General features: G+C 38.4%; 1 protein-coding gene across 3 annotated transcripts in view; it reads right to left on the minus strand.

The window, feature by feature from the left end:
* Positions 1-23,233, minus strand: part of SYT9 (synaptotagmin 9) — a 72,197-nt gene that overhangs the window by 37,322 nt on the left and 11,642 nt on the right. For all 3 annotated transcript variants that reach the window (XM_055814594.1, XM_055814593.1, XM_055814595.1), the window contains exon 2: positions 998-1,349. In XM_055814594.1, the coding sequence (XP_055670569.1) occupies positions 998-1,349 (352 nt within the window). The remainder of the gene's footprint in view (positions 1-997; positions 1,350-23,233) is intronic.

Here is a 23,233-nt window from a genome sequence, read left to right on the forward strand (position 1 = left end):
GGCTGGAATTCAATCTTGTGTGTGGTAGGGCAGATACTTTGGTATCCATAATTATGGCTTTGACCTCCCCAGAAATTCCTACAATAATCTAAGCCCAAGACATTTTTATGCTAATCTACAGAGGAAGGGCACCTGGAGCTTTTGCTGCATAGTATTAATAATGTTCCAGGGACCTCAAATTTTTTCTAAGATATGCTTTGCACAACTGGTTATTACTGAACTGGCTGCTAGCTGCTGTCATCTTACCCATGTTCAGGTGTGCCTGCAGGCAAAACTTGTTCTCCCGCATGGCCAGAAAGAAGGCTAGCAAAGAGCAATTGGACTAGTGCTGTATACCTTCTCCAGCTGAATCTGCTTTGACTCAGAAATTTACTGGCTTTTCACATGCTGATCCTTTTTCTTACTGTGTGAAACATAATTCTTTTATCACCTGCCCCTGCACATACTCTCATCTCCCTCTTTCCTCTTCCCCCCTGTACTGGTTCTCCAGTTCCCCTGGAGACCTTGCTAACTCTTGTTCAGTCACTTTTCCCCCCACAGTCATGATTGTGGCTAAACTCTATGATTTTTAATTCTATTTCCTAACTCTTGCAAGTGTTTCATTAGCTTGCCCTACTTTTCTTCTTTGGCTGTTTTAAAAATCTTTGAGGAGATATCACTGAGTGTTCAGCATCAGTGCTAAGTGCAAATTAATATGCTTTACAAGCTAAATCTAGGCTGCTCTGGTGCTTTAAGGGACACACAGTGCTTTGTCTTGTCCAGCTCCTGAGGGAGAGGCACAAATGAGACAGCAGTCGATCGAAGAGTGGAATAGCACTGTGATGCTGTTTTGCACACCTCAAAGAATAACTTGTGTGTGGTTTTGGTTGGTTTTTTTTTAAAGAATGTGGCAAGGAAATTATGCATTTTTAATAGATCAGGGCACTGGATAATCAAGCTGTGCTCTTTTGACTGCATCTGTATTCATTAATATCAGACAGGAACTGGAGTTACTGACCGAGCAGAAGAGGTTGGTTCAGTGATCTGACGATGCATTCGCACATTGTGTACACAGTTCTCCTTCGTTCCCGCCTGAGCATCTAACGGAATATCAGGGGAGGTGTGGCTGATCTTCATGGAGGACTCCGGATAGGCTGTAGGCTGACCCAGATAATCCTCACTGTAGTCATGGTCATTGGTGTCTGTATCTGTGTAGTTCAGTGTTTCTTGTTTGTTGTCTTTGTTCCCAAATGGCAGACCACGCTCTCGCCAAGGAATCCAACAAAGCTTCCAGGATACGAATAGAGAGACACCAAACAGAGCAAGACCACAGGCTGTGACAACTAAGGAGAGCAAGCTTATTGAGATATCTGCAAACAAAAAAAAACAACAATGCATGTCACATCTTTGTAGCCTTTGGAGCTCTGCATCTCCAAGGCTTACAATATGGGAAGTAAACGCATCTGCAATGCAGACCTACAAAAATTAAATTCTGGTCCCTGCAACAGTCATATAATAGAAACATCATAAACATCCTATTCTTCCCCTCCACCCCACTCCCACCACCAACCACCCCCTCAAAAAAAAAAAAAAATTGAACCTTGTTTGGAATTCAGTATAAGGCTTATCTTGATGGAACTTAGTTCATATTTCCCCTCCAACAGCTGTGTGGGATGAAGGCTTATTCTAAGTATGAAAAGGGCTGTTCATTTGTTCACTTGTTCACTCAACTTTATATGGAAAAAAAGAGCAATGCCTGCAGTAAATTTTGTCTTTTATTTTCCTTTTTTGCAGTGCAGTTTCCTCCACCTCCTTTACCAGATCTTACTGTTACCTCTTCCAGTGTCTGTATTATACTTAAACACTGTGAAAATACGCACACATGCACATATGTGACATGATTTTTTATATTTTTTTGGTATTCAACTAAGTATCTTCTTTTAATTCACTTCCTTCTAATCTTAGACTCATTCTTAACTTTGCAAATTATTTTGGACTACCAATACATGGCTTGTCATTAATAATTTAGTTTAGGTACCGATATTTTTTCAAAACTGAATTTTTTCTGGTTTTTAACTCTAAAAGTTTTTTTTCCTGTTTTCAAACTTCTGGTATAAAACGAAATGTGGAGAAGAGTTTTTTGTTGTTTTCCCCCACATTCCTAGCATTAATCCTACTCCATAATAATATCAACACAAACAAGTTACAACTGGGAGAGGCTTTTTCTCTGTTTTGCTTTAAGTTGCATGTTGGGAAAATGACTCATTGGAACAGCTGTTTTTATGGTTACCGTGTTTTTGAAACCAAGTTTCTTAGTGGGTTATACAGTACATCATGCCTTAAATACAATTAGTAGGAATTCTGTTTTACTGCCTTAAATTATAAGCACAGCCTGATCAAAGTAGTTTTTCACACTGTGTGTAGGTTCAGAATGTCAGGCTGCATCTCTTTAGCTAAAAGCTAGCCTAAATTTTCAAAGGATGGCATGAGGTTGAAATGTACTGCTCCTTCTAGGACAATTATTTAAGAATGACAATTCAGATGAAACTGCCTCAGTCAATTTGAAAAACAAAAAGAGGAATATTTTTCAAAAAGTCAATACCTTCTGCCCCTGCTGTGAGTCTCATTCTCACTGGCCAGACAGGTTAAATTTCTACAGAGAGGAGAGGGTGACACTGCAATCAGTTTCACTCAGGAGCTGTCCAGTTTATTTTGCATGCTGAAAACCAATTTTAACCAATTTTTGCCAGCATGGCCCTTTCTGTCCTTCTCCCAGTCATACGAAGACAAAACTCATTAACACTAGGGACAGCACAGCAGCTGTTTGGAATTATAGCAAAGAGTTTCAGAGCTGAAATTAATTAAACAAATTCCTCCCGTGCATAAAAGGCAATTTAAGAGAAAGTAGAATGGTGGTTCTTGATATTTTTGGAATATTTACTGGTAAACAAGTCTGGCAGTGGAGGCAGAGCACAACCTCTCAATTTGATTAAAAAACAGAGGAACTGGGGTCCAGTAGTGAAACACCTTCAGAATAAGGCAATTTGTCTTGGATTCCCTGGGGAGAAAGGAAATATGTCAGAGGTCTGCTAAAAGGTCAGTTTTTAAAAAACTGATTCAAGTAAATGATCCAGCATTAAAAGAAATGTGAATCTGGGAGTTGTCAGAACCAGTCAGAATATTACAAGGTGAGAACTGGACACTGCCTGATGCCAAGGACATGTGAAGGCAAGGAACAATTTGAAAGGTAGACCAACATCCCCTACCTTGAAGATGACTTTACCAGAGGACACAGTCATCTAGAGAACTGACATCATGAGAAAAAACACAAGAGCAATATGAACTATGTTCATTTGGAGAACTTGAAGGGCTTTTATAATATACCTCTGCATTAAGTAACATAACACTGAGTACCCTTATCTCACAGCTTACTTTCAGAGAAGCTGGGTAATACACAGTTCAGGTAACTTGCCAAGTCACAGAGTAAGAAGGGATTGTTTTTCATCTTGGTTTTACTTCTTTCTGACTTCTAAGGGACAATCATGTATCTGTCTTACTTCTATGAAAGACAGTGGGGCTAAAAGGCAGTGCTCCAAACTGTTACCTTTCATTACACACTCATTTTCATACACTGCAGAGCTGGCTGGCAGTTTTCAGCAGCTGGGCAGATCCAGTGTGAATAGCTGGGGTGAGTGCAGTCTCAAGTGAAGATATTTTTGGCTGTGTCCTGGAGCTGCTTTTACTTTAGCCGTTTGTACTGTTACATACTGTTTTCTGTATAATTTTTACTCCATCTTTCCAGATGTCTCAGTTTTCCTAAGCCTGTTTATCTGTATTCCCATGCGGTAGCAGTACTCATCTGATGCCAGTGATTTCCTCTGCTTTGTAATGAGAGCAGGGTAAGTCTTGTTTGTCCTTACAAAAATCAGAGATCTACAGCACAGAAAGTGTTCCTCAAAAATCCAGCTGCTTCTCAATTCACTCTGCTTTCACAAGAATTAGAGCAACATGTTTTCCAGAGCAGTATCTGATGTAAGTCTAAACTGCAACTGTGAATCAAAGTGCAGGCAAGGCTAAGCAGTTTACAGGCAGGCATGGGCTTTGGAAGCTGTGAGGAATGGTGCTGACTGTTTCAGGAAAAACAGTTTTTTTCAGTAGCATTGCAACATATAAATTCACTGTGTACATTTTGCCGTGTTTTTGATGATCCTCTGTGCTGACATTTAGCATTTGGCCAGTTCCATTAGTGGCTAACTAATATATCTGCTTTCTATACCTACTCTGCATTCATACAAGCTCTTTATGCTCTGCAATGGAGAATCTCATGAACACAAGGAAGGCCTCTGTGCCACACACAAGTACTTGCACTGATCTCTTCCCTGGTGCAACCACAATGCCAGCGAAATATCTTGACATGTAGCTAAGAATTCAAGTCAAAATTTCACAACTATACCTTCCTGATCATGGTTGCAACATGACTTGAGCTCCAAAATTCCAGCATGTCAATACCTGGACAGTATAATGGCATGTTGATAATGAATAATGTATTCTTTAGAAAGTAAGCCCAAATTTCTGGTTAAAAACATGTACTCTTAAAATATTAAAGGGATATTCCAGCATTGTTGTAATATACACATGGATCTATTAGGTGTTGTTTGGCTAGCAAGAAGTGAAATAAATCTTAGCAATTTAAAATCTTGCAATACATATATTCTTAGCCCAATACAAGCAATCTTTTCTGATTTAAAACCAACAAATTCCAAACGGCATTCAATTAAAATGATAAAATTAACTCACTATGAACAATTATGCTACTAGACTTTAGGATGTATTGGGACAGACCAGTCAATCTTTGTGAATAGGATTCTGTCCAAATTCAATGGTAATTTCAAGTTGTCATTTCCTGAGAAAAAATGTTCTTCCTTTCATTAAGTTTTTGTTGCTTAGGGGGAGATTTTAAGGAATATGAAGTGGTTATACAGCTAACTTCTTGAAAAACAATGGAAACATCAGTGCCTACTGCTGAAATCCTAGCTGTGCTTTTGAAAATCTAATTGTCTTTCTTTCATGCAAATACATCTATGGAGGGTCAGCCATAATTCAGCTCTGTAATTGTGCTATAAAGTATTTTTCCAGAGAAGTGTTGTTAGGATAAGTTTTTAAAGTACTTAGTGAAGCTGTTTTAACCTAATATTGCAGTGTATAGTTTCATTTGTGCTTCACAAGTTTTTCTTAATTAACATAGCTGGCACTTGTTCAAGATGAAAGGTGTCTCTTTGCAAAAGACTCTTGAGACAAAGGAATAATTCTCAGCTAATATATTCTTCTGTGAAATATTACTGAACACAGTTAATTATCCTTAACACTGTGTTTAGAAACTTTCTGGGAAATTCTTTAAAGTAAGGTAGCTGAAAACCCAAGGGAGCGAATCTCAGATTATATTATTTTTATTACACTTACATACTCCAACTCTTGTCTGTCTGACCCTGAAATTTATGAATGTGGAACAACAGAACAGGCCTAAGTGAGATCACTGTCAGGGTTTCATATAGTAACAACATTTTCCGTGTTCTAAAAATGTACTGTAACTGGGCTTTACGAGTATTTGAGGCTGTTAGTAGCTGTTAGTGACATTTTTTCCAAGTTGTGTGTTCTACATCTTATAGGTAGGCCTTAGGATATGAGTAGCTCTTGTGTTGGTTAAGACCCTGTTCTAATCCTCTTGCATATTTTTTTCTTCCTAAATAGTGTTATGAATTCTGGTTTATCAGTGTGTGCTTTCTCTTCAGCTGCTTTCCTTAGGTTACAGATTTGTGTAATGTTTTCTCCAAGTATTGCTTAAAATGAGCTAAGTTTCATAAAAGAACTAGATCAATGAAATATAACCCTAGGATTTCACCAAGATAATTTAAAATTAGTTTAAATCTACATAAATTCCACAGCACAATTTCAATATGAAATCAGAATTACTAAAGCATCATGCAAAATATTCACCACAGAAGTGCACAAGCAATAGAGATTTGTTTGCTAGGGATATTTTTCCAGCAGCAATTGCTGTGACATAATTCAAAATTGACACAAGATTGACATCATAATTTATTGGTAAGATCACAAAATTAGAGCCTTCAGAAAAAAAAAATTGTTCATGGACATTCATAAACAGGAAAAAAGGACTCAAAGTATAGCAAAATATTTTTTATTTTGTAGCAGCAGATTCTAGTTTTGTTTACTAAGAAGAAAAATTATGTAAACAGAGTATTTTGTTAGTGATTCAGGTAAGGTGACCTCATATTGAGGTAGCTTATTAATTGCAATCAAAATTGTATGTGAGCACAACGCTTAAAAGTACACTTGCTGAAGAAAACTGATCAGTCTCTATGATAAAGCTTAACATCTGTAATCCAATAAATTAAACTTGTTCCAAGAAGAATTTCTTTTTGTTGCCACAAGTCTTTCCTCTTAATATATTTAGTCTGTGTAAATGCAAATTTCCTTGACAACTTAGCTGACATGTAATACTCTGCTAGAGTTTGTAAGTGACAAAAAATGTCTTTACTAGTCAGACAGCTGGCTGAGTGAGCAGTGGTTCTTAAAGACAGGAGAGGAGTCATATGTTCAAGGGCTTGCATTTTTCTTTCTGACATCTTGCAGTGGTTATCTACTGACAAAGAATCATGTTGCTCCTCTTGTGAAAACTGAAGCTTCTGTTTCACAAGCAACATGGATACAAACAAAGCATAGTAGAAAATAAATTTTTTTGTGACTACATATACTTAACTGTAGTAAGATTCATCCAAGCTCCCATGCCTTATACTTGTTTTTTTCTGGTTGTTACCATATTCTCTTTGAATACATACTTTGCACAACTGATTAAATATGCAAAATTACTGTATACATTTGGTCTTCGAATAGCTGATAAAAAATACTATATAGTATAATCTGGAAAACATGCATAAATAACAATATAACAGAAGAGAGGACACCAGTTAATGATACCGTGCCAGGTTGTCAAGTACTCTGTGGGTAACGTGACATGGAGATGGCCTCAGCGGCTCTGTTTCATCCTGTTAAGCAGAATCAGTTAGGGTGCTACATTTGCACGACAGGAGATGTAGCTGGAGCAAATGAATAGCAAATCTTCTAAAACCCATTTGGCATTTGAGACGCACTCGTAGCTTGTTAGCTAAAAGGAGAAGCTGGGGACATGCTGAGTGGGAAAGAAATTTTTGGGGTATACATTTCGGTGACTGTCAGGCCTGTTAGGTCCTTCATAGTGCTAAAACTGAGGAGCTGTGCTTTGCAAGAGCTACAGTTCACACGACTGTAGTTAAGACCTGCAATGCGTATTTCCACCCACCCACTTTTCCAGCTACTTCTTGGGGTATGTTAAATAGAATCAGATTAATTACCTGCTTAGGATAAATAATATGATACACTTAGACTTTTCTATTTCTTGCAGGATCATTCACAAAGTCAACTGAGTTGCTAACATAATTTGCAATTTTTTATCCTGGTGCTTTTTTAGGAAATGAAAAATAGTAGTTCAACAGGTTATTGAAGAATTTAACTTCTCACCTAGTTGTAGAAAGTGACTAGTCACTTCTGGCAAATACTGTGTAGGTTCCCTCATTGGAAAAATGAAAGGTTTTAATAGAGAAATGAATGATGAAGAATGAACAAAGAACAACCATTCTTTTTAGTAGAAATTTTTGGAAAAATTGTGTGTGTTAAAAAGTATGAAACTTTCAAGATTTGTGAACATTCTCATGAATAAGCCATCAGAGCACACATTAATCTTGAATGTTATGACCCTATGAATAATAATGAAGAGAAATAGCCTTTTATTTCTGCAATATATAGCCAGCAGCAGGAAGTCCGCTGGTTATGGAAGAAGAGCAAGCAGCTTGCTTAAACCATGCCAGTAAGCTTTAAATTCCATTACAGTCCTTGAAAGCCCAGTAAGTTGCAATAAATAGTAAAGAAGCATTTGAGAGCACCAACAGAAATAACAGATAAGCATTTAGTTTCCCACTTGTATAAAACTGTACAGTAACATTGTACCAAAGTGCTCAAAACAATAGTTATAGAGATACGTTATGAAACATAACAATGAAGTAGCAATATTTTCTGCATATTTATAACAAATTCCTTTTAATTTTGATCCCCTTTAATGCACAATCTTTACAAGGAAAAACAAAAAAAAAGGTAGAAAGAAATAAATGTTTCATTGAATGACTTTCTTTTGGTTGGAAAATTTGGGAATGAAATTACTTTAAAGGACATGGGAGATGTGGACAGACCATTACAGTGTTTAAAGGGCTGTTTGAGCTTTAGCAAAATTTAAGTTTCACATTCGTATCTAAAGACATATGTACGTATATATATATATATACATATACATACACATCTATAATGCGATTAATATGATGTAATATGATGAAAAAATATTTTCACAGAACTAGCCATAATTATTTCATTGAAATTAATAGGTAGGAGTTGCATCACTTATATAGTTCTAGAACAAATCTATATATCCTTTTCTTTCAAATTTCCTTTTTCTTTTCTACTGGAAGCATCCTTCTATTGGAAGTAAGCAATCTACCAATTGGCTACTTGTCCCTTTGATTCTCTGAAGCTCAGTGGAAACCATTATTAGCCTTTCTAATTTTGATTAAACTAAAAACATTGTCTATTTTTGAACCTTACTTTCTTCATTTTGGAATGAAGTATATGAATATATATTTATTTCATTTAGGAAATAAATACTTAAGAAATAAGAAGACAGTATTACTCTTCTGGGCAGTTTGTGCAGGCTTCTCCTTAAAAGGAGAAAGGAATGGAAATGAGGTCAATTATTTCATTAGCTTCCTTTTCAAATCCAGCTACTTTAAGTCTATATTATGAGAGTTTGGCACATCACAGTGGTTCAATATTTACAATCCTTGCTTTACATTTAAGGAAGAGCCAAAATTCATTTTCTTTCTTTATACTGGCAGATCATAAAAAGGTTACCCCAAGTGTTGAAACCTCACAAGGGATTTCAGGAAAGTAGCCTGCATAGAGTGATATGGATAAAGAGGAAATTTATTACTTATCTTGACCTGCGTGAACATAATGAGATGTTTATACCTGTTTTTCAGTTTGGCTGCTCTTGCCCACACCCTTCATCCCCCCCTCTCCCAGAGTGGCTGCACTGTCATCCCTACATAATAATAGACTAGAAAGATAGTTTACAATATTCTCAAACTGTTCTGGTTAGGACTTCTTCATATTAACTGATTGTTCTGGACTTGTTACTCATTATTCTTCCTGAAAAGTAAACTGTCACAAACCACTAGCATCTTAAACTGATCAAATAGCCTGATATTTTCTTTTAGGAGGGAGATTGGAAAAGGAAGTAAAGACAGCTTTGAAAGCATTTATCCTTCTCAGATGAGGAGCCAGATGCACTGTAGTGCTCAGATTTTTCAAAAATGTATTTCAGAAAATCACCCATGGTGAATGTATTATGTATCTGTTGTTCTTTGTGAACGTAGGGTTCCCATTTTATAAATGAAGCTTTTTTGGTCTGATCCATATGTAGTAGGGTGTGATGGAAGTGTTACTGACAGGGATATTTACCACTATGAAAGATAATGAATTAGTAATTTACAATCAGATCAAGTTTACTATGAATTTACTGTTAGAAAAAATATTTGGAATACATTTCTTTCCCATTCACACTCCTTTTCATTTCCAGAGAGCAAAAGAAATGAGTTCAAAGCTTCTACAGACTTACGAGTGAGTAATTCTGGAAATCCTGTCTCTAAAATACTGTCTAAAAGATAACTGTAGAACAGATATGAAAACAGAGAAACTAAGAGCAAAAACTCAAGAGAAATCTAAAGTGAAGCGGCTTAAAAATGTAACAGCTAAAAAATAGAATTGAGAAACAGATTTGATAAAAAATTATCATTCAGACTGCACTTCTGCTTTTTCATTCTTAGAAAATGATTATTTTAAACCTAAGATGCTCTTGGAAGCCTCCCTAATTTTGGCAAATCCAAATACAAAGAACTTCAACGTGCTTATTTTTGCAAAGCCTGTATTAAATAATGTATGCTTTGAGTAAGAATTGAACATAACTGGATTTCTGCTTTCCTGGGTGTAATTGTAAACTCATGCAAGACATTCCTTATATTAAAGGGAGTCTGTAAAAAGAACTAGTTGCAAGAACTCTTTGAAGTTTTCTTATGAGTGACATAATTTCATGTTGTACTTAGTTGTGAATGTAAAATTGAAACTGGACAGCTTGAGGGGGTTTTCTTCTTGTATTTAACTAGTTTTATGGAGAGGAAAGCTGATACACTTTAATGATGACCAACAAAGCAAATATTCAACACCCTGTAGTAGTGACAGATGCCCACCTATCCCAGATTAATGGGCCTGCCCTGATCAATATTTGTTACTGAGAGGAAAGCAGTAGAGTCTAATCCTCTTGTTCTGTGAGTGTACCCAAACTGTGCACTGGGTTTCAGAAATGAATGCATTGAAGTTTTGATAATTGAGAAAGGTGGTAATGATCTTCATGGCCAAGTTACTTTCTGAGGCTTGTCAGAATTCCTCCATATCACGCAGGAAGCATCCAAATATGTGGCTTTCCCACCGAATAGCAAACTGGCAGGCAGCTTGCTGTACTATAGTTGACTGTAAAGATAAATTCAGGGCTATACTCTCTACAGGTGCTGATCTAAGCATTTTTGTTGAGCTATAATAGATTAAAAAAAAAAAGAAAAAATCAAGAAGTTAATCAATCAGAACAGCGCATTTCAGCATCAGTGAAGTAACCATGGGATTGCTACTCTCCAAAATCTAGCTGTCAGAGTTCACAGATGTGATATAAAATGTTGCCAGTGACTGGTGATTAATGTGCCCTTAAATTCCTTGGGTAAAATTGGACAGAGTTATACCTGGAGAAACATGGCCCTACCACATGGTCAAAGGAGCATGCTCAACAAATCAGTTACTGTGAAAGGTCAGGAGTTTCTGAGAACCTGTTAGATTCACAGGGAAAACAAATATTTAGGAGGAGAAAGGTGGGGGACAAGGCACAAAGAAGAAAGCTTGCTATAACCTGTTGTGCTGCTAACGACAGAATTTGCCAGTCCCTCTTGTACCTTCCTGTCAGCAGTACCCATAGCTGTATGCTATAGAAACAATCAGATTATAATAAAACATAAATGCCAAAGAACAATATCAATAACTAGTTCATTAAGGCTAGAAATTCTGGGAACTGTTGAGACTAAGATGTTTCAGATTTTAAGGAAAACAGCTTATTTTTCCCTTGCACCTATATGTAAAAACAGAGACATTTTTTAACAAACACAACCCTTCAGAAAGGCCTGCGCAGTCAGAAGTTAATTTGTTTTTCATTCATCTTGACATAAAGGTCAAGTTACTAACACTTCAGCATTTCAGGGATTTAAGGCTGATAGTAACTTAACTGAATACATTAGCTTTGCATCTGTCTGGAAGTTTCAAAAGCTGCAAGGGGCCTCAGGGTGCATTTTGCACCTAAGAAAAGCAGGAAGTGGTTTTATTTTAGATATTTAAGAAACACGATGAGCCTTTTTATGCAAATAAGGAAACATCTACTTGTGAATATTGGAAACCCTGAGGTCAGTGGAACAATCAGAAGCTCTTACACTTCATACAAGCCATTTATAGCAATGACTGCCTGTTGAACCCTATTTACTAGTATCAACCACTGCAAAGAAGTATGTTAATTCAATGCATCTAAGATTGTCCAGCAAATACAAAATCAACAGTTAATATTTTAAAAACATCCCAAAGATTTTGATCTATTCCCCTCAATGATAAGTTCATTAAAGTTCATACATTCCATTTTTCAAACACTGCAGGCTCGGACAGATGGCTCCAGACTGATTTACATTGTTTTGTATGTTCAGAGGTTTCTGCTCTGCTTTCTGTTCTCCCTCACTTCATCCCTCCTGTCCGACACACACACTCACACATGTACATCCTAAGTCTAAAATATATCAGCATAGGTGGAAAGCTAAGATTCTGAAGTATATATTACATTGGTAGAAAATGACCACTGACATAAGCTTAATATATCATACTGCCTCTAGGGCTCTGATGTTTTAAAAAATTACTGAGCTCTGACGAGTAAAATAGATATCGAGGGGAACAACAACTCTCAGATCTGTAAGGCTGGAGCCACAGTTTACTGTAGGGACCTTGATCCCTTTTGAGTGACTGTGTGAGAAAGCATTGCCAAATGCAAGCTTCTCTCCTTGATCATACAGGTCACCATCCCTGGAGGCATTTAAGACATGTAGATGTGGTGCTTAGGGACATGGTTTAGCAGTGAACTTGGTGCTGCTGGGGTAACAGTTGGACTGGATGATCTTAAGGGACTTTTCCAACCTAAATGATTCTATTCCATGAATCTATGAAAAAGTCATCAGTTGATGACTCATCACTGTGACCCCAGAATTACAAAAATAAATCTTCTGTGCACTTACGATACCCTGATTTTTAATAGCAGCTACATACAGGCTTAGTGTATGCCCAAGACTGTAACTATTCAGGAGTGATTAAGATAAGGGGTCGTCTGACACCTTTCTTGTCGAAGTCTTTAGACTGCCTCTCTGATGCATGATGTAGTCATCATTCCTGTCCATCAACTAGCAGTATGCCTCCCACCCTCTTGGATGATGACAAGAACGTCCAGTCAAAATAAATAGTTTCCTTCAGTAATTTCAAATATCATGTGAATGGGTAAAGAAATGTAAATCCAGATTTTTAAGAGAAAAGCAATTTAAAAGATTTTAAAGAGAAATTTGCAAGCTTTTTTCAGATTTTTTCTTTACTTAACAGCTTTAACCATTTATCTCAGACATAAACAACAACTTTCTGTCTTTATTTAACTAATCAGTTATGTTGCCATTGTTGATAGGATGAGTAAATTATTTTTTTAAAAAAAATCAAGGTTTATTCATGAAAGCATTAGAGTTTTCCATGTTTTCTTTCTGAGTGTCTGGACATACACGGTTAAAACCATTGGGAGTAAATCTGGATCTGAAAAATGTTAATGGAATGTAAACAGTGCAACAAATGTGTTTAGAAACCCTAATGGATATCTGAAGAATGGTTTGTAGTTTTTTCTACCCACATTACCAAGTAGCTTGTAGAACAAAGCTGTTAAATTATCACAATGATTAAACTGTTTATCACCTAAGTAGCTTTTCCCCTCCTTCTATAAATGTCAAGGTTATTTAAATGTCTTTTTACAAATAGGCAATAGAAACCAAGATACAGCATAGTTGCTTAAGGTGAAATTGGGTAAATCTGTTGAAAAGTTAAAAATGGAACCTGGATCTTCTAACTTCTAATTTTGTGTATAGCAACTTTCCAGATACTTCTAGTGAAACAATATGAAATTATTAGTGAAACAAAGTAGAAAGGTGAAACTATTAATGAAACTAAATAGAAAGAATGCAGAGTTTAAGAAGCATTGCTTAGCACACAAGCAAGATTTTGACCACCAACCAGATGGTATAGCTTTTTCAAATAATCTAGTCATAAATGAGTTAGTTAAATAACTGAGTTCAGAGAAAGCTGTCATCTCTCCAAATGTACCTGCTTTCTGTGAGACAGTAGGCATATTGCCAACATGTAAAGTACAACTGACACAATGAACAGACCTTTGCAGAAAGGAAGTGATACAGACAATTGAAAAGCCATGTCACCATACTCTCCAGCATAAAGAGACTGCTAAACATCAATTCTTAGGTTGTAAAACAAAATAATCTCTTTTTTCAGAGTAGGTCCCAAAAAGCCTGAAATACCACAAAACCCAATTACAATCAATATCTGTAATAAAACCCCAAAACATAAGTTTTGATAGATGTAACAGTGCTGGAAGATCTAAGCAGAAAATCCAAACAGTGGTATTTATGTACACTCTTTAATGATTCCTACAGTAAAGATTTGCAGTAGTCTTAGAATCATAGAATGATTTGGGTTGGAAGGGACCTTAAAGATCACCTAGTCCCAACCCCCTGCCATGGGCAGGGACACCTTCCACTACACCAGGCTGCTCCAAGCCCCATCCAGCCTGGCCTTGAGCACTGCCAGGGATGGGGCATCCACAGCTTCTCTAGGAAACCTGTGCCAGTGTCAAACCACCCTCACAATGAAAGATTTTTTTTTAATATCTAATCTATATCTACTTTCTTTCAGTTCAAAGCCATTCCCCCTTTTTTTATCACTACACGCCCTTCAAAAAGCCCCTCTCCAGCTTTCCTGTAGTCCCCCTTTAGGTACTAGAAGCTGCTGTAAGGTCTCCCTGGAGCCTCTTCTCCAGGCTGAACAACCCAACTCTCTCAGCCTGTCTTCATAGAAGAGGTGCTTCTGATGATCAGCCCTCTGATCACCTTTGTGGCCTCCTCTGGACTCACTCCAAAACATCCGTGTCCTTCTTATGCTGGGGGCCCCAGACCTGAGCACAGTACTCCAGGGGGCTTTCATGAGAGCAGAGTAGAGGAGCAGAATCACCTCCTTTGACCTGCTGGCTACACTTCTTTTGATGCAGCCCAGGATATGGCTGACTTTCTGGGCTGCAAACGCACATTGCTGGGCCATGTTCAGCTTCTTGTCAGCCAACACCCTCAAGTCCTTCTCCTCAGGGCTGCTCTCAATCCATTCTCTTCCCAGCCTGTGTTTGTGCTTGGGATTGCCCTGACCCACATGCAGGACCTTGCACTTGGCTTTGTTGAACTTCATATGGTTTGCATGGGCCCACCTCTCCAGCCTGTCAAGGCATCCCTTCCTATCAGCATGTCAACTGCACCACACAGCTTGGTGTTGTCAGCAAACTTGCTGAGGGTGCACTCAACCCCAGTGTCCATGTTGCTGACAAAGATGTTAAACGGCACCCTTCCCCTGAGGAACGCAACTCATCACTGGTCTCCACTTGGACATTGAGCAGTTGACTGCAACTCTTTGGGTGAGACCATCCAGCCAATTCCCTATCTGTCTAATCCATGTGTCTCCAGTTTAGAGGCAAGGATGTCATGTGAGGCAGGGTCAAATGCTTTGCACAAGTCCAGGTAGATGACGTCAGTTGCTCCTCACTCATCCACCAACACTGTAACCCTGTTGTAGAAGGCCACCAAATCTGTCAGACACGATTTGCCCTTAGTGAAGCCATGCTGGCTGTCACCAATAACCTCCTTATTTTCCATGTGCCTTAGCATAGTTTCCAGGAGGATCTGCTCCATGATCTTGCTGGGCGCAGAGGTAGAGGTAAGGCTGACCACCCTGTAGTTCTCCAGGTCTTCTTTATTTTCCTTTTTAAAAATGGGATCTATGTTTCCCCTTTTCCAGTCTGTTGGAATTCATCAAACTGCCACAGCTTCTCAAATATGATGGATAGTGGCTTAGCAACTTCATCCGCCAGTCCCTCAGGACCTGTGGATGTACCTCGTCAGGTCCCATGGACTTGTGCACCTTCAGGTTCCTTAGATGATCTCGAACCTGATCCTCTCCTACAGCAGGCGGTTCTTCATTCTTCCAGTCCCTGCCTTTGCCTTCTGCGACTTGAGTGGCGTGGCTGGAGCACTTGTCAGTGAAGACTGAGGCAAAAAGTCACTGAATACCTCAGCCTTCTCCATCTCCTGGGTGACTGGGTCTCCTGTTTCCTTTTGGAGAGGGCCCACATTTCCCCTAGTCTTCCTTTTATCACCAATGTACCTATAGAAGCTTTTCTTGTTGCCTTTGATGTCCCTGGACAGATTTAATTCCATCAGGGCTTTAGCTTTCCTAACCTGATCCCTGGCTGCTTGGACAACTTCTCTGTACTCCTCCCAGGCCACCTGCTCTTGCTTCCACCCTCTGTAGCTTCCTTTTTGTGTCCGAGTTTGTTCAAAAGCTTCCTACTCATCCATGGAGGCCTACTGGCGCTTTTCCCTCCCTGTGTGCTCTCCTGCACCAGCCACCACCCTGCGCCCTGGCTGCCCGTCCTGGTCATAGTGCTCCCGTATGGGAGCTTCCATATGGGTTTTCCATACCCCATGTAATATATGCTGTCTTCTTGCAATATGTACGTGGGCATGTAATTGCTGTCACAGTTAATAGCCTCTTTTAACTCGGGATTCTGCAGATTTAAATCTTGTTATGCTTTCTTCTAAAGCAAACTCTGCAATATTTCTTTTACAATCTTTTATTATCAAAACACCATTCTACATATTATATAAGAACTTTAATCTGATAATTAATTGAATGGAGAATAGCAAAATAATTAACTGGATTAAAAGTAAGCTCTAAAATAGTTTGAATGTGCTTCAAATCAGTCCATGATATTTAGGCTTGTCTTTGCACTTGCAGTAGGTAAAATAAATTCAATCAAATAGTCTCTTGTTTTCATCCTGCATTCTGATAGAAGATATTTCTAATATTGTAGATGTACAATTATTGTAATTATTTATCATATTCAGACTGTTGGAGAGATTTTGTGCTTGCAGCAAGTAGAATCTACACTCTCATTCTACTGGATTTGCATTTTCTTTAATTAAGTTAATTTAGCTAGATCCGTATCTTATCTCCTGAAATTATTTTTTCCAGAAAAATCTGAACAGCTAGTTTCTTAATATGAGGAACTAAAGAGTATCCTCTGCTTTAACAAGTACAGCAAGGAAACATCAATAGCTGTTCCTTGAACAATCCACTATGAAATGAAAAGAGCAGGTGCTGTCAGTCTAAACTTGAAAAACAGACCTGTGCCCCAACATCCAAACCCTGGGTGATACCAGGGGACAACGTAATTTTCCATCCTTGTGAAGGAAAATTTCCTGTCCTTTATCTGTATGAAGGGCTTCACTTCTGCTGTCCTAGACTGCTGCTTGGCAAACCACTTTCTTTTATTGAGGTTTCTAGACAGTCCATGTTAATTCCAGATCTTTGGCTGTTAAAATAGAAAATATTGCCAGGCTAAACGAGCAGATGAATTCATGTGAGCAGTTCAGTGCTTCTTCTACTTTGTAAACTAGAATATGCGGAGGAAACCTATTCCTTTCAAGAATTACTGGACAGTTCCATATGCAGAAAACAATTGCCCTGTCTTACAGACAGCAGAACAATTTGTTTCAGCATCTTTAGCTGGAGTCTTCCTAAATAACATAGGATGTGTCCACATTAGTGTTTTAGCATTGGAGGAGGGAGAGGGAAGGATTCTTTTTGCCACAGTTTTGCCTTGAACCTATACTTGCAGCCTGGCAGCACTCGCTTGGGTGAGACACACCGCTGGTGGCTCTGTTTGAAGTAGTTTTCCTCCTGGTGGAACCAAGGCTGAAGGAACTCCGGGGTTCAGCAATGTGGATGCAGGGTCCTCCTGCAATTAGTGCCCTAGGCTTGTCTGATGCGTGCCTTGAACTGGCTACTGGCTCAAGTTTCACTGCTGGCAGCAGCACAACAGGGACATTCAGTCCTATAACCAGAACGGTGTGCAGCAAATAACTCCTCTCGCTGTGCCACACAAGTTGGTAATTGTAGATTTACCTGTTCTGTCTTCATACACAAGTTACTCTCCCTGAAGTTAGTGAGATTTCAAGGTCAGGAGGACTATGAGTTTGGAACATGACCTACATTAATTTTTTTTTTTTCTATGCTGAAAAAAATCCCTCACCACAATGATCCTCTTACTTTGAACTGTATTTTTGTAAGCAATTAAACTCCCCAGGTTTGAGATCCAAACAATAAAACAATAATGTATTGGGCACTTTAGAATAAATACAGTATAGCTATTACAGTTAATTGCATATGAGATTCTCAATGAGACCTAGGATAAAACAAAGGTGACAAGCAATTTCCTAGACTGCATTCTCAGCGCCAACACCAATTACGACATTTGAAATCCTGTAAACATTAATAGTAATTAGTGAGCTATGTGTCACTGTGCTTCTTTGACTGATGTCCAGCATGTACTGTCTTGTTGTGTTTAGCTACAGGGAAGACTTACTAACAAATCTTTTAAGAGACAGTCTGCAGCATACATTTGTAGAGGGAGAACAAAATATCCACATATATATATATACAAACTGCTGCTGCTGCTGCCGCCAGCACCTTGAGCATGTTTAGGCCAGCCTCTGGATGTCATTGATAGCATAAATATGGAATAATAATTAATTACTAGGCAATGCTAACTAAACCAGAATGAAGCTGCGTTTATAGCAGTGAGCTTATTCAATTTGGCTCACTATTAGATGATGTTAGCACCAGGGGATTACAAAGCCCTTCAGGGGTTATTCTGCAGTGAAATACCACCAGTTGCATAGTATCTTACTTCTTCTAAAACATAATTTCAAATGTATAAGGTTCACTCAAGCAATAAATAAGAAAAAGAGGATAAACAACCTTACCAGAGAGAGAAATTATAATCATGGTATACAACATAGGTTTTTTTAAGACTAGTTCAGTTACAGTCAGTGATATACCCTCCATGTTATACACTAGTCTCTCCAGGTGGGTGTATGTAAACAAATGGGATGTAGAGAAGGGACCATCAGCTTTGCAACGGTTTTCTTGCAGACTTACAGCTGCTCTTCCTCAGGCCTGTTCCAAGGGGAGAACAACTGCTTTCCTTACCTCCCTCTCAGAATTACAATGAGAGTGTAAAGAAGAAAATGTTGGCAGCAGCCCCTTGTTCCCAGAAACCATAATACCACAGCAGTGGGATACTTAAGAAAAGTGTGGAAACACTGAGCCACAGCTTTCATGTCTTCTCTCCTCCCCCAGGATTTGCTCAGCTGGATTGCTCTCAGATCTGGGGAATTCCTTGCGTTTTGAAGAATTCTGCTCCTTCTAAAGGAAAAAAACAGACACACACAATAGAATAAACTGATGGTAAATGTCTAGCCACTGTTTTTGCATCTTCTGGTTGCCACATTTTTTATTCTTGCCCAGAAAATAATGGAACTAAAAATAGTAAGGGGGGTTTCTTCTCAGCTTCCCAGAGACAGCTACCACCCACTTCCCTTGCTAACTGGAATGTGCTGATGGGATGTGATAATTTTTCAGCTACTTCAGATGAATGATTTTAGGATAGTTATTTTGAACACTTGGTACTTTTTTGTCATCCAACATTCTTAGGTAGATAAGTCACCCACCAGTTTCTACTGCTTATCCTGGTCCATTATGCCCCCCCCCCCAAATAAATGACGAAAATGAGATTAAAAAAAAATAATCACAGTTCTGATAGTTTGACTATATTATGAAAAAATATAGCTAAAACTGTATTACCTGAACATTTTCTTAAATCTTCTCTTTAGAATCAGGTGCTCGTATACATCCTTCTCTCAGGAAATGTCTGTGATCCTGTTTCCTTTAAATTAACACTAATCCCACCATTGGGTTGACATTTAACAACCTATATTTGCCTTACTAAGTTAGCAAAGATTACTTTTCACACTGTAAATTTCTAACTTCTGCTGACAGTGCATAGCATTGAGGAGGAAATTGATCACGTCCTTATATTTTTAAAAAAGAATCTGTTAATTCTTGTAATTATGCTTTTTATAGCATACATTTATTATTCCAGTACGGCAAAACGAAATAAATGAGATAAGGTCATTTCAAATGGATCGCTATAATACTGGGATAAGTATTTTGAACAGAAGCAGTCATTTATTATTTTATGTAACCACAAACCATAAGGCTTGGATGTAAAAAAAATACATGAAGGGGTTATATATCCAATTCCCATTCAGCTTCAGTGGGGTACAGTAGCTTCACTCATGTGTATTTCTTTGAAAATTTTGTTCTTAGAGGTTGAGTGAAAGTAGTACTACAGAGGTCATGAGATCACATTTAGTGGCTCTGGTTTAGCAGCTTTTAAATCTGACTGACAGCAGGATTACGCTTTGCCCCAAAATTATAGAAACTCAGATGAATATCGGAAAAAGGAATCATTTTTTGAATGACTAAAGTGTGAATGTTAAGAAAAGAGAAAATTTGTCACTCGTAAGTGTAGAATTTCATTCACTTAAGAAAAAAACTGACAAAAAAAAAGAAGAAAAAGGGAAGGGGAAAAGGAAGAAGAAGGGAAAAGGACCATGCACGTAATAGCTGCATGTTCCAAACTTCCAGACTTGCGCAAGTCAGGCTGTTAGTGGGTTGCTGAGTAGAGTTACCTCACTGTTGAACACTTTCTCTAGAGGACTTCGATGTACCGGGTGGGTGATTCATTTTGTAAGTTTCCTAAACATGGGCAAAACATACACACTGAGGTATACTGAAATTAATAAACAAATATACATCCTCAATATCAAGTAAATTGAGTCAGTAAAAATACAGTTTAATCCCAAGCGTCTGTGTGTGTATGTGGCAAAGGGGAGAAGGGGAGCATGTTAAAAAGGCCTCTCCCTCCAAGAAACATACTTTGTATTGTGCATTGCTGCTACAACTATGTGCTCAGGATTGCCATTATCATAGTCCTTTCAGTTTCCGTCTCAAACAGTATCATGCAGAGATGTGCATTTGCAATCCAGCCCAGGCTGTAAAAGCAAATGTTTGAACTCCTATGCTGAAAAAGGAGCACTAAACAGCAAAATGATGGGATACACCAAAGATAACTAGAAGTTACCCTGTTAGTACTGTTGCACAGTCAGATGCAGGCTAGAGTGTGGAGTGGGATTTACGTTTGAAAACATAAATCCAAGCTTGCAAACAGCTATCATGAATAAATTCCATGGTAAACATTCAGATTAAGCCCAGCACAGAAATAGACATATTGAAATCTTCCTTAGGCTTTTATTTATTCCTATTTGAATGTGTATTCTATCAAATCTCTGCCTCTCAATTATGGCTTCCTTGCTGATAACAGAGGCACATTTCTATTTGCTAACCTACACAGGAGGAAAACATATTCTTTTTATTATTTATAAGAGTAAAGTGCTGAGAGGCCCCAACAAAGCAGAGGCTCTTGTTGCCTGTTCACTATGAAAATAGAGCACGCCGTATTCAGAAAGGCTACTTTCCACTTAAGTCGTGGGCCCACTGTTTTCTCTTGGCTGCTTTTTAGGCAGTTTTCTGCTCAGTGCTTTACTGACATCACACTTGAGACGTGCCCTGCTTTCTCTGCTGATTACAGACAGGGGATTAGCTAGGATTTTAACTGAATATCAGTACTGAAAAAGCAACTGAAGGAGCAGGGGAAAAGCAGCACTGAGAGATTTCTCCGAGATCACACCCCAAGTGACTGGCACAGTTAAAGAAAAGAGCCTTAGTTTTCACAGTCCCCAACTAATAATCTATTCCAGCCAACTTAAACCATGCTACTGTCTCTAAACACCATCCCTGCATCAAACAAGTTTGTATCAACATATTGTAGAGTAATATCTGATTCAGAGGATTTACAACCAGACATCTCCTATGCCAATTTGTATGTTCACAGTCCTCCTTAGCTAGGGCTAAGTCCTCCCATTACCTTGAACCAAGTGTGTCAGCATCGTTCCTTTCACTGAATTCCTGAGTCAGGAAATGCTCTGTAAAAGCTTGCTTTTTTCCCTTTTTTTCCCCCAAAGATTAATGGGTAAGAGAATATCCAACAGTCAGGTTGTTAAACTCAACAATATTAATATTTATCTCAGAAGTACTTAAGGACCTGGCCTCTATCTGTTGTCATTTAGTGGGAACAGTACTGCTTGAAACCTTGTAAAGGGGGTCTTTCCTTGTTAATCATGGGTAGCTATGCAACATTTCCGTATCTAACATTTTTTCTACTCCTGTCCTAAGAAAACTGGTTTTATTTATTGGTAACATCTCAGATTTAATAACCCTGCCATGTGTGTGCTATTTACAATTAATCCAAGTTCTTATGTGAATATCCACTTTGAGGTGATGTTTCTTTTAACATCAATGATGTTATGATTGCAATAAATACACTGGGATGGCTGCCAACCATGGTTCAAACTATTGGGGCTGCTACAGAAAAGTAAGGATTGCTCCTCTTTTACAGCTTAGGGTGTTTTATACTGTTGAAGTCCAAAGACTTGTGTATTTCCCAGATGCGGCTGACTGTTTTATCTGTCATGCATTCCACTACACTCCTTTACTGATTGTTTCACTGCATCTAGTTTGCTCATATATCTTTGAGATAGCATTTTAAGGCACTAATCTTACAGCTTTCTGATCCATCTTGCTTACTGAGAAAATAAAAAGGGATTTTTACATGGTAAACATACTAGGTCTTGATGCAGCAGTGATGACTGGAGAGAGGAAAACAGCAGAGAATGGAGGGACTGCACCGTTTCTTTGCTCCTCCATCTCCCATACAGCATACATCATACTAGATGCTGTTAACAGGGTTGGGGAGAAGAAACAGAGAATGGAGAGAGAAAAGTGAAGGGAAGGGAGAGGGCTGAACTTCTCTCTATACACTGTTAAATTTACCCTTTGCAAAAATATCGCACAAAGTCAGCAAGACCATCCAGAGAGGAAATCCATTGTGGGAAACAATTAGGGATGCTGCCCAAGAGAACAGGGCCTGGCAAAATAAAAGGCAGTACTGATTTGGGGGTTTGAATCCTCCAGTTCCCCTCCTCCCTGGTTCTCATGATTCTGAATGAAACATTAATACTGCTTCAGATGCTTCTTCCCTCCAAGGCCAATCAGCTGCTCGGCAGGGCGTGAAGCGCTTGTTCATTTGAACAGCTAACGAGGGAGTGGAAGGACAGAGCTAATTTTAAGGCTTTTCCAGCACTGCTGAAGCTCACATTTGCCTTGACACACAGGGAATGACCTGAAGAGCTGCTCTCCACTTAGGAGTAAGAGAAGTGGTGCTGTATTAAATCTGCATAAACAAGCCTGACTTGTCAAAAGAGGTAATTTTTCACAATACGACAATAAACATAGTTTTAAGATTGGACTAGACACCTCGTCCTGCTTAGTACCATGGCAACAACTACCACTGGAAATCCTCCTTATAAAGAGGGGTACAGAAAAAAAGGAGGCAGAACAGTCAAACCACAGAAAATGTCAAATCACAAGACTTCCATTTTAACAAAATTCCTGTTCCTTCCTCTCTTGGTGCACTGAGCCTTTAGGATGAGAAGTGAATTCTGAGACTGAATTTTTCATGTTCTTGAAGGTGAAAAATTGCTTCCCTCCAATTTGGGAAGGAAAAAAAATTGAGGTGGCTGAAGGTATTGCTGGTTCTGTTGCTATTAAGGTCTGTTCTGATTTCCAGCACACA

The sequence above is a fragment of the Falco peregrinus genome, chromosome 9, assembly GCF_023634155.1.
Source record: "Falco peregrinus isolate bFalPer1 chromosome 9, bFalPer1.pri, whole genome shotgun sequence".
NCBI classification, from domain to species: domain Eukaryota; kingdom Metazoa; phylum Chordata; class Aves; order Falconiformes; family Falconidae; genus Falco; species Falco peregrinus.